The sequence below is a fragment of the Sorex fumeus genome, unplaced genomic scaffold, assembly GCF_029834395.1.
Source record: "Sorex fumeus unplaced genomic scaffold, SorFum_2.1 ptg000044l, whole genome shotgun sequence".
NCBI lineage: Eukaryota > Metazoa > Chordata > Mammalia > Eulipotyphla > Soricidae > Sorex > Sorex fumeus.
The window spans coordinates 20,128,572-20,147,098 of NW_026606101.1; the positions used below are offsets into that span (position 1 = coordinate 20,128,572).

At 51.7% G+C, this 18,527-nt stretch overlaps 2 protein-coding genes across 2 annotated transcripts; both read left to right on the top strand.

Moving 5' to 3' along the window:
- The first annotated feature begins 2,845 nt into the window (after positions 1–2,845).
- On the top strand, positions 2,846–3,595 carry CUNH20orf141 (chromosome unknown C20orf141 homolog). The gene is made up of 3 exons (XM_056121574.1): positions 2,846–2,860; positions 3,015–3,271; positions 3,358–3,595. The coding sequence occupies exons 1-3, from the start codon at positions 2,846–2,848 to the stop codon at positions 3,593–3,595; spliced, it is 510 nt and encodes a 169-aa protein (XP_055977549.1).
- Positions 3,596–4,196: 601 nt separating this feature from the next.
- TMEM239 (transmembrane protein 239) lies at positions 4,197–4,772 on the top strand. The gene has a single exon (XM_056121576.1). It carries the CDS (start codon positions 4,197–4,199, stop codon positions 4,770–4,772), a length of 576 nt encoding a protein of 191 aa, XP_055977551.1.
- Positions 4,773–18,527: the final 13,755 nt, after the last annotated feature.

The window sequence follows — 18,527 nt, forward strand, 5'->3', positions numbered from 1 at the left end:
TCCCCAGCATCTATATGAACCCTAATGCACCGCAGGAATAATTCCTGAGTGCAGAGCCAGGAGTAGACCCTGAACATCAACAGGTGTGGCCCCAAATCAAACAAATACAAAAGAAATGGACTGCAGCCCATGAAGATATTTCAGCTGCATCGTTTGTAGACCTGTGCATGGAAGACAGTACAGGACAACATGTCTTAGCCGGTCTCCCTGAGCACAGGTGGGGAAAAGCTCTTTGTTTTGCAGGGGGGTGGGGGGTGTTGTTTGGTCATACCTGGCATGGCTCAAGGAGCTACTCCTGACACAGGAGTTACTCTCAGTGGTGCTCAGGGGACCTGATACTGTGCGTGGGTGGAGCTGGGGGTCCTGTCCTTTCCTCCTGTTGTTCATCGATTTGTTCAAGCGGGCCCAGTAACGTCTCCATTATGAGACTTGTTACTGTGTTTGGCATATCGAATACGTCACGGGGAACCTGCCAGGCTTTGCCGTGCGGGCGAGATTCTCTCGGTAGCTTGCTGGGCTCTCCGAGAGTGGCGGAGGAATTGAACTTGGGTCATCCGGGTTGGCCGTGTGCAAGGCAAATGCCCTACCCGCTGTGCTATTGCTCCTGCCAGAGCTGGGGTTAGGCGTGTTTTATCTGTCCAAGATGAGGGTGGGGAAATCTTCTAAGGGGCAGAGGTGGGGATGAGGTGACATCTATGTAAGCAGGGGCAGAACTGCAGATGCTGTGGATGAAACATGCTAGAACATGCATTGCCTGTCTCATTAGGATGCTACATCTCCACCTGCAGTACAATTTTCAGTATGAAAATGAGAGGAGGGCCAGGGAGACGGCCGGAAGGGCTGGTGCACAGGGCCTGCGTGCTGGAGGCCTACGTGTGCTGGACCTGGTCCCCAGCAGCGCTCTGTCCCCTGAGCATTTACCAGGTGTGACACAAAACGCCCAAAAAAGTAAAAATAAGGGAAATGACGGGAAAATCAGTGAGGACTCCGCACTGAACCCCATCTTACACACATTAGTCCAGTTTCTTTTCTTTTTTAGGATAAAATGTGAGGGGCTGGGGTGATATCACAGTGGATAGGGCATTTGCCTTATACGCAGCCAACCCGGGTTCGATTCCCAGCATCCCATATGGTCCCCTGAGCACTGCTAGGAGTAATTCCTGAGTGCAGAGCCAGGAGTAACTCCTGTGCATCGTCGGGTGTGACCCAAAAAGCAAAACTAAGTAAATAAATAAATCTGTTTAGAATAAAATTTGAGCCTTTATATTTTATTGCTTGTTAAAACATTACTTTTTGTTTGTTTATTTGTTAGGGGCATAGCAGGCTGTGCTTAAGGATTACTTGGGGAGATTGTGGTGCTGGGGACAGGATCCAGGTCCCCAGCTGCGTGCCAGGCAAGTGCTCTAAACCACTGCATGGTCATCTCTGTGGCAATAATGGGGTGGCTTAGTCCCGTTTCTTCTCTCTGCTGACCCCCTCCCACTGCGTTTTGTTTGAGAGATGCAGCTCAAGGACGCACAGCTTAAGTTTCCTTTTGAGGTGATAGGCTCAAAGCAGCTGGCCTTGCTAGCTGCGGTGGGTGTGGGTTCCCCAACAGTTTCTATTCCCTTTCCCCAAGGGCTGCTGGCATAGCTCTGGGCGTTCTTGAACCCTCTCAGCAAGATGCCAAGATCATCCAGCTCCAGACTTTGTACAGGGCCAGTGCCCTCTGGCGGCCAATACTTTTTCTGTTCCCTCTGTCCCAGGGTGGTAGGACCCTCTTCTCCTCCCCTGCTCAGACAACCCCCTCTCCCACCTCAACTCTGCAACACGCACACTTCAAAGTATGACAAGTCCAAGTTCTCACAACCCTGACCCATTGCCATCCTTGACCCGTGAGTATTCCCCAACCCTGACTGTCCTTGCAGGCTTGGCAGTGATGCCTGGATGGCAAAACTCTTGGTTGTGGCATTCTGGATGCAGACAATTTGGTGGCAGAGCGACTGGGAGTACACTTGGGCACCCTCATTTCCTCAGGTTTTTTTTTTGTTTGTTTTTGGGCCAAAACCAGCAGTGCTCAGGGGACTCTTGGGTGCTGGGACTGAACCGGAGTCAACTGGGTGCAAACAGGCACTTTCCCGATGTTCTCTCTCTCCCGCCTCCCCACCACCCCATACCTACTCTTGCCTCTCAAGTCCCGAAACTGAGCTGGGCTGGAACCTCTGTATCGGCCCCATTTATTCATGATCCTGATGCTGGGGTTTTCCTTAGGTGTGCTCCTTTCCTGGGGCAACCCAGGCTGTAGCGTCCCGACATCATCATTCGGCCTTAAGAGAAAGCAGTCGAGGGCCAGAGCAATAATACTGATAATACCATGAATAGGGCACTTGCCTCGCTTGGGGCTGATCCAGGTTCAATCCCCAGCAACACGTACGGTCCCCCAAGCACTGTCAGGAGTGATTATTAAGTGCAAAGCCAAGAGTAAGCCCTGACACTGTTGGATGGGGGGGGGAGGGGAGAGAGAGAGAAAGAGAGAGAGAGAGAGAGAGAGAGAGAGAGAGAAGAGGGAAAAGGGAGAGACAGAGGAGAGGGAGAGAGAGGGAGAAAGAGAGGAGAGGGAGAGAGAAGAAAGGGAAAGGGAGAGAGAGGGAGAAAGAAGAGAGGGAGAGAGAGGAGAAGGAGGGAGAGAGACAGGGAGGGAGAGAGGGAGAGAGAGAGAGGAGAAGGAGAGGGAGAGAGCACAGTTGGAAGGACAAGGCCTCCCAGCAGATTTGCTCCTGCAGGAGGAAGGGGCACCCAGGAGGGACCCTGGCTGAGCCCCACCCTCCCCACCCTAGGTCACAATGCCACTGCACCCAGGCCCAGAATGGCTGAGGGGATTGTGAGGAGCTGAGAAGGGGCGGAGGGGTGTGTGGGGAGGGGGATTATTCCCCAGCAGCTCAGCTCCTGCTTGCTCCCTGAGCTTCCCCACGGGGTGACCCCTATGTACCCTGGCACCCCTTACTCCAGACAGGGCCCCTCCCTCCACGGCCCAGCTCTCTCTCTTCAAGCCTCAAGCTCTTATTTATCCTCTCCCAGGCCTCCTCGGGGGCCACAGTGCTGGGGAGGACCCCGGCAGTCCGGGGGCTCCGTGCATGCTCCCCTGCGGCCCCGGCCCGAGTCAGCTCCTGGACAGCGTCCTCGGGCTGGGAGCACTGAGCCTCACCACGTGGGCCATCCTGTCCACGGCTGGCTTGGCCTTGCTGGTGCTGCTGCTTCTGGTCAGCTTCCTGGCTTTTGACCTGCTCCACAGGTAGGTGGACGGGCACCTGAGGGAGGGAGAGGGGATCAAGCCGCTGCCACCTCCTGAGGTATGGCCCCCACCCTGTCTCTCCACAGGCCGGAAGGTCCTGCCCGGCCTCTGCACCTCCTTGTCACGGGGGGCCAGAGTCAGGGGGCCGGCGAGGGCCCCGGCCAGCAGCAGACGCTCCTCCTGCCCACACTGGCCATCCCTCAGCAAATCCGCCTGCAGGATGCGCTGCTCCTGCTGCTTCTGGGGCTCGGGCTGCTCCTGGGAGCCCAGGGCATGCCCCTGGCGCTGCTCGGCCTGGCCTTCTGTCTCCACCCCTGGGCCTGAGGGTGCCGGAGGAGCGCTCAGCATAACACAGAAATAACAGGCTCTGCCACTTCCGCCGACCTCTTCTCCTCCATTCGGGGCGGGGTGGGAGGAGAGGAGGGCCCCCGTCTATCCCGGCCAGAACCTCAGGGTCCCGCCAGAGGTGGCCGTTCCCGGGTCTGAGACTAAGAGATGAGCTAAGATGCCCAGGGCAGGAGGCAGGAGCTGACACACAGTCTGCGGGCTCGGGTGGCCTTTCCGGCCTCCTCTGGGGTCTGGAGAATGACAGCCTGGGAAGACTTGAGGGAGAGGGAGACAGGACTGGCTGGACATCAGCTAGCAGGCACGCGCCAGGGCCAGGGAAGGGCTGGTCTCAAGCCAGAGCAATCCCACTGAGCGTCCCCCGGCCAGTGCAGGGATCGGGGCTCCAGGGAGCCTCTCTTGGCTGAACCCCACCCCAGCCCGGGTCACAATGGTGCTCCTCTGCTCAGGGTGGGGGTGATGAGCAAGAGTGGGTTCTGTCAGGCTGTCCTGGGAGCTACAGGAAACAACATGACTTAGGAGGTCCTGCCCGAGGTAAGCCCCCCTTCCCCCTCTCCCAAGCCCCTTCCCCTCTGGGCTGATGGCTCCCCCGGACCTGGGCATCCCCCACCTGCTCTGGGGTCCCGGCAGCTCCCGGGCAGCTCCTGCAGCTGGCCTGACCCTCTCCCCAGGTGCACCCGCCACGATGCAGCCGGCTCGCGTGGAGACAGACGCCATCGGGGCCGGTGGCCGCGGGGCCGGTGAGGGGCCGCAGCGGGCCGTGCCCTGGTCCATCTGGGTAACGGGGCAGGACTGGGTGCGCTGGTGCTCCTGCCATGTGCCCCGGAGCTGGACCCAGTGGTGGAGCACCTCGGGCTGGCGGCAGCCGCTGCAGCGGGTCCTGCTGGGGCTGGAGGGGGTCCTCTACCTGCTGCTGGCACTCATGCTGTGCCACGCGCTCTTCACCACCGGCTCCCACCTGCTGAGCTCCCTGTGGCCCGTGGTGGCGGCCATGTGGCGCCACCTGCTGCCGGCCGTCCTGCTGCTGGCGCTTAGCGCCCTCCCGGCCCTGCTCTTCGCGGCCTCCTTCCTGCTGCTGTTTTCCACCCTGCTGAGCCTCGTGGGCCTCCTCACCTCCATGCCCCACCAAGGTCACATTCTGGAGCTGGACCAATAGAAGGGCGGCGACCCCCATCCTTCTGCCTGTGTCTGTTGAGCCCTGGCCAGAGGGGCCAGGGGGCCCCACACCCTGTCCACAGCCACGGTTGGGCGTGTGTGACGTTGCTGGAGCTGACGGGAGAGAGACTAGCCTTGACCCTTGGACGCCCTCCCTCAAGCCAGTGCTGCAGGGACTTGACTGGAAGGGGCCAGAGGCTCCGTGGAGACGGGGGCCAGGGCAGATGGCTTAGACAGGGGTAGAACGTGGTGACGCCCCTGGGGTCCCTTTGGCAATAAGGCAGCAGCTTTTCCTTGCAGTTGCTCAGCCGTTTCACTTGGACTCATCAAGAATTTCTACCTGGGTACCTGGAAGTCTCATTCCCGCTTCCAGCTCCTCCCCAGGGACTAGAGAGCACCCACTGATACAGGCTAGGCAGAAGAGGGCTGGCCAGGACACTCCTCGATTAAATTCCCAGAGCTTCCTCTCTAAACCTTCTCCTGCCTCAGTCTCCATCTCCAAGCCTGGGAAAAGAGTTGACCCGGTTAACGAGGTTCCCGGGGAGCCTCTCCTGCGTAAGACTCAAGGTCTGCTATAGAAAAAGTGAATAACAAGAAATTCCCATTTCATCCACCTGCACAATGTGTGGCTCCGGCCAATGAATTCTTTCGAGCCTCGGTGTTAAGAGGGCCCCCACCCTGGGGTGGAGTTGTAGGTCAAAGGCAAGTGCCTTTCTGAGTGAATTACTTCTGCCAAGACCTGAAAACTCTAAGCTCTTTCCTTGAACTCTAAGAACATTGCAGAGGCCAGAGAGGTTTTCGAGCTCAGAGGGCTGAGAGGTAGGCTGCTTCTCCAGCCCACAGAGGAGCTCTGTGTCATGGGCACATGGGTGGACGGGTGTGGACAAGCTGTAAAAGGCCATGTGCTGTGAAATCTCAAAAGGAGCAGATGAAAAACACTCCTCATTGTGAAATGCTTGCGGGCCCGGCTCGGGACCAGGAGATGCTTGCAAAGCTAGGAGTGGGGAAATCAGAGCCTGTGACTTTTTTTCTCGTATGGTCTTGTGTCAGAGATGAAACCCAGGGCCTCACGTAGGTGAGGCACACTCTAGAATTGAGCTGCACTACTCCCCTCGTCCTCCTGCTGCCCAACCCCAAAGCCCATGGGCTTCCAAAGCCAGATGCTCCTGGCACCAGCAGGGCCTTGGAAGGTGGCATCCTTTGATGCCGACAGCCTGAATCAGAGGTGAGATCCTCCCACTTGAGGCCCCAGTTTCTGACCCTTAACCTCTTCCCGCCCACTCTACAGCAGACCCTAAAATACCTTTCCTGCAGCCGAAGTCCAAACTGTCCAAAGTCCCTCTTTCTTGCCACCCAAATACTGAGGGTCTAGGAACCAGCTCCAAGAACCCTAGATTTTTGCCAAGACCCATCCCCTGCCTGGTCTTGGTTAGACTGCCTTCAGCAGTGCTGGAAACCCCAGGAATGGCCTCTGGTTTCAATTCTTTGTGTTTCTCCCCTCCTGTGTCTCCCTAAAAGATGACTCAGTCCAGGGAGAAGCCTGGAGGTGGCCTGGCCAGGGCTGTGGGGAATTAGCCGAGACTGGGTTTGAGTCCCCGCACACTCACCTGCCAGCTCTACAGCCTTGGCGGAAATGGTTGCACCATCTGGAATTTCATTTCTTCCTGGGTAAAACAAAGGCAAGACCTGCAGGTCTGTGGCTCCTGAAGGGTCCTAACTAGGGGGGGAGCTTCTTGGATAACTGCTCTTGTGAGCTGCAGCTCTGCCTGACATTCCTGTTTTAAAGACTAGAGGGACAGTTACCTGCCAGGGTCAAGACCAAGCTTTTTGACTGCCAGTTTGTCATGCACGCTCCCAAAGGGAGGGCAGTGGAGGAAATACCACCTAAATGGGGATTCATGAGGATCACTCCTGGAGGGGTTGGGAGACTATATGTGGTACTGGGGATCGAATCTGGCTGGGTGCATGCAAGGCAAGCACCTTACCTGCTGTCCTATCTCCCTGGCCTCAGCAGTGTGTGGGGGGGTGTATTTATTTATTTGTTTATGCTTTTTGGGTCACACCCAGCAATGCACAAGGGTTACTTCTGGCTCTGCACTCAGGAATTACTCCAGGTGGTGCTCAGGGAACCATATGGAATGCTGGTAATCAAACCCGGGTCGGCCGCATGCAAGGCAAACGCCCTATCCGCTGTGCTATCACTCCAGTCCCAGCAGTGTGAGTTTTTAAGTGCTCCTGTTGGATAAAGCCTGAATCCAGCCTAGGGTTCACCACAGCAGGCTGGTGACCAGGGACCTCACTCTAGAGCTTTGGGTCACTCTGATTTAGGGAGGGAAGAAGGTTTGGGCCAAGACCAGATACGTTGGGGGGAGGGGGGTACCGAATGGAGGCAGCAGCAAGGACAAGACCTCCTTGCCTTTTGTACAAAAATAATGTACATCCCACCTTCCTCGACTTGCTGCTGTGGGCTGACGAGATTAGACCGACTCACGCCCTTACCTCGAAATCCAAAAGGAATTCTCCCAGAGATTCGCGAGGCTCTTGCTTCTCAAAGTGCAGTGGCAGGACCAGAAGTCATCATTTGGTCTCATGCCCATCCAGGGGTGCATTGGGGAGGGAGGGGCAGTTGTGCTCAGGGGTCTCCAGAGCAGCTTCCAGTTCAGAGGAGGGGCTTGGGGGCAACTGGGCTCGGTGGCAATGGAGAGCTCTCCAAAAGTGTGTGCCCTCACCCCTGAGCCACTCCCAGAAGCCCCACAGCCATTGTCTGGGAGCTTGTTTGGAGGTTCCAGCAAGGTCCTGTGGATATTCCAACATGTCACCAAGGAACGGTTGTCTTCTAGGACAGAGGGTGCAGCTGCGGGAGGGATGTACGTGGAGTGGTGAGGAAAGAAGGGGATGCCTGCCCTGCTAGCCAGATCAGGCCTGTCCACCCCGGCTGTCCGTGCAGTGACAGATGTCACTGTCCGAGTTCCCTCACAGCCGAGCACCTGAACTAGATTCCCAGGCGATACAGACGCGTGCCCGTGTTTGAAAATTGCTGTGTGTGGGGGGATGCGTTTGAGAATGACGCTCGTGCTGCTGGCGGCGGCAAGGGAGATGGGGAAGGTTAAACAAGATGGATGAGCATCAAGGAGAGCAGCGCTGGGAGAGGGCGAGGGCGGAGACTCCACAGATTGATCTTGAAATCCCAGAGAGAGAAAGAAATTGAGAAATAATCCACGTCCTTTACACAAATTGAAAACACAGGCCAGCAAAACAAGACACTTTTCGGGTTTTGTTTTGCAAAATCACATCAAAACAAATAAGTAACAATAGTACAGTGGGTAAAGCGCTTGCCGTGCACATGGCCTTACCCCAGTTCTGTCCCCACAAATGGTCGTTAGAGCCCTGCCAGAAGTGATTCCTGAGCATATAGCCAGGAGTAAGCCCTGAGCACCCTCTGGGTGTGGCCCCAAAATCAGAAACAAAAGCAAACATCAACAAAACTCCCGATAAAATAACTTGGGCAGCCCTACTGGGCAGGAAATGGGAAATAAAGTGAGAGATCAGTGGGAATGAAGGGAAGGACTTTGCAGAGGTTTCAGAAAAGTGGTTATCTTGGGCAGGAGAGATAGCACAGTGGGAATGACTCTTGTCTTGCACATAGCTAATCTGGGTTTCATTTCCTGATATTGTATATGGTCCCCTGAGGACTGCCAGGAGTTATTACTGAGTGCAGAGCCATGAGTAATCCTTTAGCATCACTGGGTATGGCAAGGAAGGAAGGAAGGAAGGAAGGAAGGAAGGAAGGAAGGAAGGAAGGAAGACTTTTTTTAACCTAATTTCAGAAATCACTTTATTTTTTTACAAATCACTTTAAAAGTCCGAGGCCTTGCAGTCAAGTCTGTGTTTCCTTTTAGTCCATGAGGGGAGGCCCATCCTCGTGACCCGACCAAGTGTCTAGAGTTTCCTGAGCAGGGTCAGGACTTTTTCCTGCCACAGCCACACCCCACCGCAGCCCTTTCGGGAAGAAGCAGGGCAGCACTGCCCAGCGACCCCCAGCGTCAGAGGGGTCGCCCGCTGGGGGCCGAGATGCTAGGAAAACAGAGATGGGATCCACACGGGCACCTAGGCCGCGCCCCCAGGAGGAGGAGGAGGAGTGCCCAGGCAGACCTGCTGGCTGGGGGGTGTCACCAGATGCGCGGACCCCGTGGCCGCCCTGGGCTAAGGCAACTGAGCTCCCGGGAACCCGCGGGCGCGGGGGGGGGGGGGGGGGGGGACCCCTCGCGGGAAGCGATGCAGGGGTGCGTCCCCAGATGCAGGGGCCCAGCTCTGTGCCGGGAGAGGGTGGGTCCTGGGGGTAAGCGGTCGCGCATGGAGCCGCGCAGGGCCCCAGGGCCCTGGCCCCCGAGAAACACATGTCCGGGGAGGGAAGAGGGAACGCCGTCGGGCCAGGCACCTTGGGAGGCGGGCGGGGCTGAGAGTGGGAGAGTCCCTGAGCTGGGCCCCCCCCGAGACCGCCGGGGAACGGCCGCCGTGGGGGCCACTGCGGGCCGGGTGCGGTCCCTGCCGAATCCGGTGCTGCGGAGGTGGAGCGCGAGGCTGGGAAATCCACGTGGTGCAGGTGCCAGCAGCTCGCCCGGGCGTTGCGGGCGCACCGGGTGACAGGTGACCGGGTGCAGGACGCGCCCCCTGCTGGAGACCAGCCGATACCTGCAACTGGGGCTCGGAGGGCACGCGGCGGCGCCCGGAGAGGGCAGGGAGCACGGGATGGTCACTAGTGGGGCCAAGCACAGGCTCATGGGCCAGGATGGGCCTCTGAAGATCACGGTGACCGTGGCGGAGACTAGTGGACTGTCTTCTCTTACCTCAAACATCCAAAGTGAATCCACCCTGAAACCTTGGGGCCAGCTCCGGGACGTGGGGAGGCGAAGAGATGGAATCTCTGGTCTGCTCCAGCGCGGGTGCCCTGACCCTCCCGCCGTCTGACAAGAGCAGTCCTTGTAAGGGGCGGTCAGGATTTGGATGCCATCAACTCTCGACACGATTCCTTTTTCTCTACTGAGCACCATTGCCATCTCTGTTCTGGATCTCCCCTTGCTTTCTTCATAGGACAGACTCCTAAACTTCCTAATATTTTTCATCTTTAAAATAAAATTTTATTTAACATCAATTGCTTTTACCCAGCTCTCTTGCCTTTGTCGTCGAATGTTTAAACAAAAACAAAAAAGAAAAAGCAAAAAAGGCCAGAGAGAGAAACTGGGTAGGGTGCTTGCCTTGAACACAGCTCACCAGGACTCAATCCGCAGCACCGCATATGGTCCAGGGAATTCCACCAGGAGAAATCCCTGCATGTGGAACCAGGAGTGAGTCCTGAATACCACCAGGTGTGGCCAAAACAACAACAATAACAAAAATACTTTCACAATTTCATTTCATTTCATCATCCTGTTATTCGTCGATTGCCTCGAGCAGGCCCCAGTAACGTCTCTTTCATCCTAACCCTGAGATTATATTCAAGGCTCTTTAGGAGAATGAGACCCATCATTGTTACTGGTATTTGGCATATTTGGTACGCCACGGGGAGTTTGCCAGACTCTGCCCTGTGGGCAGGCTACATTTGATAGCCTGCAAGTTTGTCCAAAGTAGGAATGAGATGATAAGATGTCATAAAAGATGTCCTGATTAAGATGTCGCGCGGCCATTCGCGGCCGCGCGGTTCCGGGAGCTGGATTTTATAGTCTCTGGGTCTTGGCCGTTGATGGGATTACACGGCGCTAGGGGGCCAGGTGGTGGGTGTGACCCCCGCCTACTGGAATTTGGAGGATCTGGGTGGAGGATGCTCGACTCCAATCCGAGTAGGCTGGGAGATCTCGGCCCCGGAACCCGGGTGGATTTGTCCCTCTGCCAGTACCTTCATGTGTGCGGAGAGTGGTCTCAGCATGGTGGTGGCTGGTCCTGGAGGTCTTCGGCTGCCGGAGCCCTGGTCGGGGCGGGGAGGAAAGCTCAACCCGCTCCCCTCCAACGGGCCTCGGCGAGGAACAGCCAGGCATGGGGGCAGACTTTCACAATGTTAGGGATCAAACCCAGGGCCTCGCACAGGCAAAGTGTATGCTCTACCACTTAAGCTATATCCCTGGCTCCCTCCGTCCTCACCCCAAAGAAAATTCAAACATCAATAACATGTTTAGAATTTGTGAAGCCCTCTAAACTGAAAGATATTTCTGTCTCTTGGCACTGGAGATGGAACTCAGATGGAACACCTGCAGGGCAATGCTTTACTGCTGAGCGAGACCCCCAGACTTAACAGGCTAAAACCTAGGTTCAGCGCAAGTAAAGCACTTGCCTTGAATGCAGCAGACCAGGGTTCGATTCCCAGTATCCCAGATGGTCTCCCAAGCATTGCCAGGAGTGATTCCTAAGTGCAGAGGAAGGAGTAAACTCTGGGAACTGCCAAGTGTGGCCCAACATACCCCCTTTAAAAACCACCCCCGAGGTTATGAGGAGAGGACCTACCTCTCTTAGGGTGCGCATCTCTGACTATGTAAGTTGGGGTTTTCCAGACAGTGCGATAGGGAACTGTTGCTCAGAGGCACTTTTCTTTGGCTTGGTCCTTATTTATTTATTTATTTATTTATTTTGGTTTTTTTGGGTCACACTTGGCAATGCACAGGGATTACTCCTGGCTCTGCACTCAGGAATTACTCCTGGCGATAGCTCAGGGGAACATATGGGATGCTGGGAATCAAACCCGGGTTGGCTGCATGCAAGGCAAATGCCCTTCCCGCTGTGCTATCACTCCAGCCCCTTGGTCCTAATTTAAAAGGAAAATTTCCTAAGTAGCTGTAGAAGTGAAAGGGCACACGCTTGAGTGGGCAGGCACTGCCATCAGGAGTCCCACAGCGAGCACTACAACCGAGATTATGCGGAAACAGGGTTTTAGGGGCATGGGGTGGGGGAGAAGCACTGTATCTAACATCTCACCACATAACACATAATTATGTAAAGGCCAGAGGGAGAATAGGTGTTAAGGCGCTTGCTTTGCATGTGGCTGACCCTGGTTCAATCCTCAGCACCTCATGTGGTCTGCTGAATCCAACAGGAATTAACCCTGAACGAAGAGTCAATGAATAATCCCTGAACACTGCTAGGCATGGCCCAAAATTTTTTTGAAAAAATCAAACCAATAATTAGTAAATTGGGGGCCAGATCGATAATAGAAGGGCTAAGGCACTTGACTTACATGCAGCTGACCCCAGTTCAATCCCTGGCACCACATGTGGTTCCCCAGGCTCCACCAGGAATGATTGGTGAGCACAGAATCAGTCAGTAAGCTCCAAGAACTACTGGATATGGCCCCAAAACAAGACCAAAATTAAGATAATTACACAAGTTACTGTTGTGTATTATTATTAGGTCATTATAAATTACATAAGGTCATTATCCTTTTTTGCCTTGCACGTGGCCGACCCAGGTTCAATTTTCAGCATCCCACATGGTCCCCTGAGCACTACCAGGAGTAATTCCTGAGTGCAGAGTGCAGAGCCAGAAGTAACCCCTGTGCATTGCCAGGTGTGACCAAAAAGCAAAAAAAAAAAAAAAAAAAAAAAAGAATTGGAAAGGTCTGTTCAAAGAATGCATACATTTTGAAAGCAAGAGGCAAACTAGCCTCTACAAAGACTGCTACTGTTCTACTTCTGGTCCTTCTGGTCATAGTACAGTACAGTGCCTGTTTGCCCAGATCTCTTACCTAAGCTAATGAATTTCTATTCTGAGTGAGCCAGAGTATACTTAAATTTTAAGTGTTTAATACCCATTTTTCTATGGTCTATAAATTGTATTTTGGGGGTACACCCAGAAGTGCTCAGGGCTTTCTACTGTCTCTGCACTCAGGGATTACTCCTGACACTGCTTGAGAGATGATACAGGATGCCGGTGATAGAACCAGGGTTGGTCACATACAAAGGAACCACCTACCCACTATACCATCTCTCCAACCTCTGAATTATTTTATTAATTTTTTAAGTGATATGCTATTGCTCCAGCCCTCCCCCCCCTTTTCCAATTCTCAGAATTTTTTTACAAATCTATTTGATGTTTGCAAAGCTGCTTACAGTAGGGAAGGGAAGAGGATGTGGCTCATTATTGCAGCCTTTTATATGATTAGATAAACTTGAAGTACCTTAAAGGTCTGTCTTGAAAGATCTATCTAGGGGCTGGAGCGATAGTACGGTGAGAAAGGCTCTTGCCTGTGTGCTGCCAAACTGGGTTCCGTCCCTGGAACCATAAGCCCTACCAAGTAGAGCGATGGGTAAGCCCTGAACACCAGTGAGTGTAGACACAATCCCCCTCGATCTAATTATGGTATATATACCAATGGGATTACTGGAAATCTTAAAACGAATGAGGCAGATCTTTAAATTCTAGAATGTAATGATACTCAGGATAATATATTAGGTAAAAAATGCAGTAATGAATTCGTAGCTTGGAAGTTTATGTGGCAGTATGGATAAGTTTCCAAGAAACTCAGTAGGAGAGTAGGAAAGGAAAGATGGAGGTGAAAAGTGGGGAACTTTGAATTTTCGCTTACATTTTTTGTATTTAAATTTTCTCTTAAGCATGTATCCGTTTGGGCTGGAGCGATATATATAGCGCAGCAGGTAGGGCGTTTGCCTTGCAAGAGGCCAACATGGCCGACCCAAGTTCAATTCTTCCGCCCCTCTCGGAGAGCCTGGCAAGCTACCGAGAGTATCTCGCCTGCACGGCAGAGCCTGGCAAGCTGCCCGTGGCATATTCGATATGCCAAACACAGTAACAACAAAGTCTCCAATGGAGACGTTACTGGGCCCGCTCGAGCAAATTGATGAACAACGGGAGGACAGTGACAGTGACAGTGACATTATCCTTTATGCCGTTAAATTCTTTTCTATCCCTAGTTTAGGGGGCTGGAGCAATAGGACAGTGTGTAGGGCGTTTGCCTTGCACACAGCCAACCCGGGTTTAATCCCTGGCATCCCATATGGTTCCCCAAGCACCTCTAAGAGTAATTCCTGAGTGCAGAGTCAGGAGTAACCCCTAACCTCTGAGCATCACTGGGTGTGACCCAAAAATTAAGCTTTGATAGTGAATGGATATTGAAAGATGAATTTGTTTTTTCTGCATCTCCTCCCAACAACTATTTGCTTATTTATTGTAGGAACCAGCAATGTGGCTCAGTGTAAATGCATGCTTTGCATACAAGATATCTAGGTTCAATTTCTGGTGCCACACACATACACACACACACACACACACACACACACACACACACACACCCCTTGGAATTCTATATTGTTAATATGGGGAACTGCATCTAAATTTTTTCCTTGTTTCTTTTGCAGTGCCAGAATCAGACCCAGAGCTCCACACATGTATTGCTGTACCACTGAGCTTCCTACATTCCAGAGCCTCAAACTACATTTTTAGCGGACTTCCTCACATCCATGCACCCTTTCTCCCCTTAGTGGCTGATTTAAAGACCAAGGTCACGCCTTGTTGTTTGTGGTGCTCCATATACCTCACTGTGGTGTGTGGAGATCACACTTGTTCTGCCAGGTGAATGCTCTGGGGCTCACTCTTTCACATGGGGTGGCACCAACCTTCAAACTCACTGTCTCATGCCATATTTCAGCAAGGCTGGGACCCTGCCACTGAACCATGGCCTTGGCCCCTTAGATGTCTTTTTTTATTTTGTTTTGGGGCCATACCTGGTGATGCTCAGGGGTCACTCCTGGCTCTGCACTCAAGAATTACTTCTGGTGGTGCTCAGAAGACCATATGGGATGCTGAGACTTGAACCCAGGTTGGCCATGTGCTTGGCAAGCGCCTTACTCACTGTACTATTAATCCAGCCCCCCCTTAGGTATCCTTTTATGATAAACACTCCTGGGAAAACAACACCCCAGTTCCATTTAATTAACCTGTACTGGGGGTATGGTGCCACCAGCAGATCAATCTGTACCTGTGAGGCGAGTGCATCAGCAGCCTGATGGCGCCTTCAGACTTCCAGATACCCCAAAATGACTGCTGTGCCTTTGGCCAGTCCCCAAAAGCTTGGGACAAAGTTTACCAAGAAAGTAAACGGCCAAAAGTTAGGTATGTGGGAGACACACCCACAAACCACCTCCGGCTCAGCTATATAATTGGAGGCATGGCCTCTCTGGTTCCTGATCGAACTGCTTAATGGCCATGATCCCAGATACTCAGAAACAAATCTCGAAACCCAGCGGCTTTTGGCAGAAATGTGTCCAGTCTCTGCAGTAGGTTACAGGCGCTGGGCCACCCCAGGTGGGAATAGGTTTCGTGCCTTGGCCTCTTCCCCCTGGCGGCCTGGTGGCCGCCATCCTCTAGAGGCCACTGGAAAGTCAGGTTTGGGCCCACAGTGATGAAACACGTGGGGCCGGCCCTTTCCTCCCTGTCCCAACAAGACCCCGAGTTGCCACCTACGAATGGCCTTTCTGGCTCCTGATCAAGCTGCTTAATGGCCATGATCCAAGAGACTCAGGAACAAATCTCAGAACCCAGCAGGTTTTGACAGAAATCCCTCCAGATTTAATTGCTAAAATTTCGAATTTCAAAATCACACAGCCACTACTGCAGCCACGTGACATCATATGTTATTCATAACCAGCAACTTAACTTAACTTAAACTTAACTTCCCGTTAGTCGTCGATTTGCTCGAGCGGGCGCCAGTAACGTCTCCATTTGTCCCTGTCGCGTGCTAGTGTAGCCCAATGGCATCTCTTCGCTCCGGGAACATGGAGGGCCTCAAACCGATCGTTAACCAGCAACAGAAAACAAATTGTCTACTGTTGCCTTTTCAGCAGATCTGAGTGTTGGGGTAAAATCCCAAATAATAATGGTGGGTCTGGTGTCACAATATTGAATGTAATTAAAGTAGAGACAGAGTAATGTGGAAATCATCTGCCCCACAGGGAGGGGGAGGGTGTGGGATGGGAGTATACTGGGGTTTTTGGGTGTGAAGAATGGGCACTGGTGAAGGTATGGGTGTTTCACTGTATGACCGAGACTTAAAACCGAAAGCTCTGTAACTGCTCTCATGGTGATTCAATAAATAAAATTATAAAAAAATGAAAAAAAAGTAAAGGTGGAGTTCATGCCCAATTCAATCAGCTAGTCAGTGGCTGAATAAATAGCAGTACTCCTACATTTAAAAAAATTAACCTAAAAAATTAATCTGTACTTCATGCACACGACACACAAGTAAAATGCAGAACACAGTGACTTTTCATGCATGCGTGTGGCCAGTGCGGGAAGGAAATCACCATCCCACTAGAGATAAAAGCCTGCTCTGTCACCCCAGTAGGCGCCTCCTCTGGCAGTCAGTCCCTCCAAGGGAACACCACAGATCGATCTGTTCTTTAAATAATTCAGAACAAAGTCATAGGAAATGAATTTTAACGTCTTTCTCAGTTACCTTTGTGAAACCTGTCATGGTTACAGCTATCCTGAGTCTGTTCTTTATTGATAGGAAGAAAACAATTTATTCACTCTCAATGATGGGTGTTGGGCTGGCTCCCAAGTTTAAGCCATTATGAATAAAGCGTCTGTGAATAATTTTGTATAGAAGTTTCACTAGACAGAAGCACTTGTTTCCCTTGAAGTGAAATTGTTGGGTCTAAGAGTAGGTAAATATTACACTTTAGTAAATATGGCTTAACTAATTTCCAGTGATTTGTGTAACCAATGACCCACTGCTTTTTCCAGCCTATCTACCTATTTCAGCATTTGGGGTTTCTGCTCTAGCACTTCTGTTTCTTGTTTTCACTATTTACTTCCCTCATGTGATTTCTATCTTTAGTCTATTACCTTCAAACTACACCATTTTCTGTACTTTGTTTTTGTTTTTGTTTGAGGGGGTCACAGCCATCAGTGTTCAGGGTTTATTCCTTGCTCTGTACTCAGGGATCACTCCTGGTGGCACTTATAAATCGCAGTGCCTAGAATTTAAAAAATAAATAAAAACGCATGAAAGTGTAAAGTACCTACAGGGCCGAAGAGATAGCATTTTCCTTTCATGTCACCAGGGTTCAAATCTCTGGCACCACCAGGGCGCTCTCCTAAGCATAGAGGAATGGTCCCTGCGCATCACCGGGTATAGCCCAAAAATCAAAAAAGAAAAGAAAATGGGAAGGTTCTAGAATAGCAAAAATAAAACAAAGAGACTTTGAAAAATAAGGGATGAACTTTGTGAATGAACATTACCTGATTTTAAGACTGAGTGGGCTAAAGTGATAGTTCAAGTGTAAGGCACTTGCCTCGCCTGTAACTAGTCTCTGTTCAATCCCTGGGGCCACCAATGGTTCCCTGAGCACTGCCAGAAGTGTCCCTGAGCATTTCCCCAAAACAAAAACACTTTTATTATAAAGCTGTGATAATGAAGAGGGTGATATGGTTCTCCAGAGACAAATCAGGGGCCAAAGAGGTAGTACAGGAGCTAAGTTACTGGTCTTGAATGCAGTCGTCTCCAGTTTGAGTCCTGGCATCACAAATGCCCCCAGCACCATCAGGAGTTACTCCTGAGAACAGAGCCAGGAATAGCCCCTGAACACTTCTGGGTGTGGATGAATGCCTCCCAGTAGCACTGCACTGTAGCGCTGTCCTCCTGTTGTTCATTGATTTGCTTGAGCAGGCACCAGTAATATCTCACAACAAACTGTGAGACTTGTTGTTACTTTTTTTGGCATATTGAATACGTCACGGTAGCTTGCCAGGCTTTGCTGTGCAGGCGAGATAGTCTCGGTAGCTTGCCAGGCTCTCCAAGAGGGGCGGAGGAATCTAACCTGGGACGGCTTTGTGCAAGGCAAACGCCCTACATGTGTGCTATCGCTCCAGCCCCCTCCCAATAGCTTAAAAAAAAGTTTGTGCACACATGCATGTGTGTGTGTGTGTGTGTGTGTGTGTGTGAGAGAGAGAGAGAGAGAGAGAGAGAGTTAGAGACAGATCTATGGAAGAATTGAGGAGGGTCTAGATATAGACCCACACATATATTCACAGCTGTTTTTGTTGTTGTTTTGGGGTCACACCCAGCAGTGCTCAGTACTTGCTCCTGGCTCTGTGCTTAGGGGTCACTCCTGGCAGTGCTGGAGAAATGTGGTGTTGGGGATCAGACCCTGGTTGGGCTGCTTGCAAGGGGAGTTTCTTACCCACAATAATCTCTCTCTGGCATGCTGAACAACTGATTTTTGGCAAAGGTGTAAAGGGAAGTTTCCAACAAATCATACTGGAATAACTATTCATATGCCAAAAATTAATTGCAATCATATACTGCACCATTTACCCCCAAAAAAATTGACAAAATCGTGATCACTGATCTAAATGTAAACCTAAAACGAAGTCTTCTAGAAGAAAACAGAAAAAATAGTAGTGATATTGGGTTAGACAGGATTTCTTAGATACAATCCCAAAACACAATCTCCAAAAGGAAAATAGGGAAAATTGCACTTCATCGAAAGTTACTGTGTCTGTTCTTCAAAAGGCTGTTAAGAGAGAATCCACAGACTGGGAGAAAGTATCTGTAAGCCACTTATCTGATAAAGGACTTGGATCCAGAATAAAGAATTCTCAAAGTCTGACGAAGTTTCTACAAGTGATGAAGGGAGTGTGGGAACAGAGAGAAACAAATGACTTCAAAAGGAATTTTACTAAGGAAGATACATACATCACAAACACAAGAAAAATACTCAATATCACCAGTCATAAGGGAAATGCAAATTAA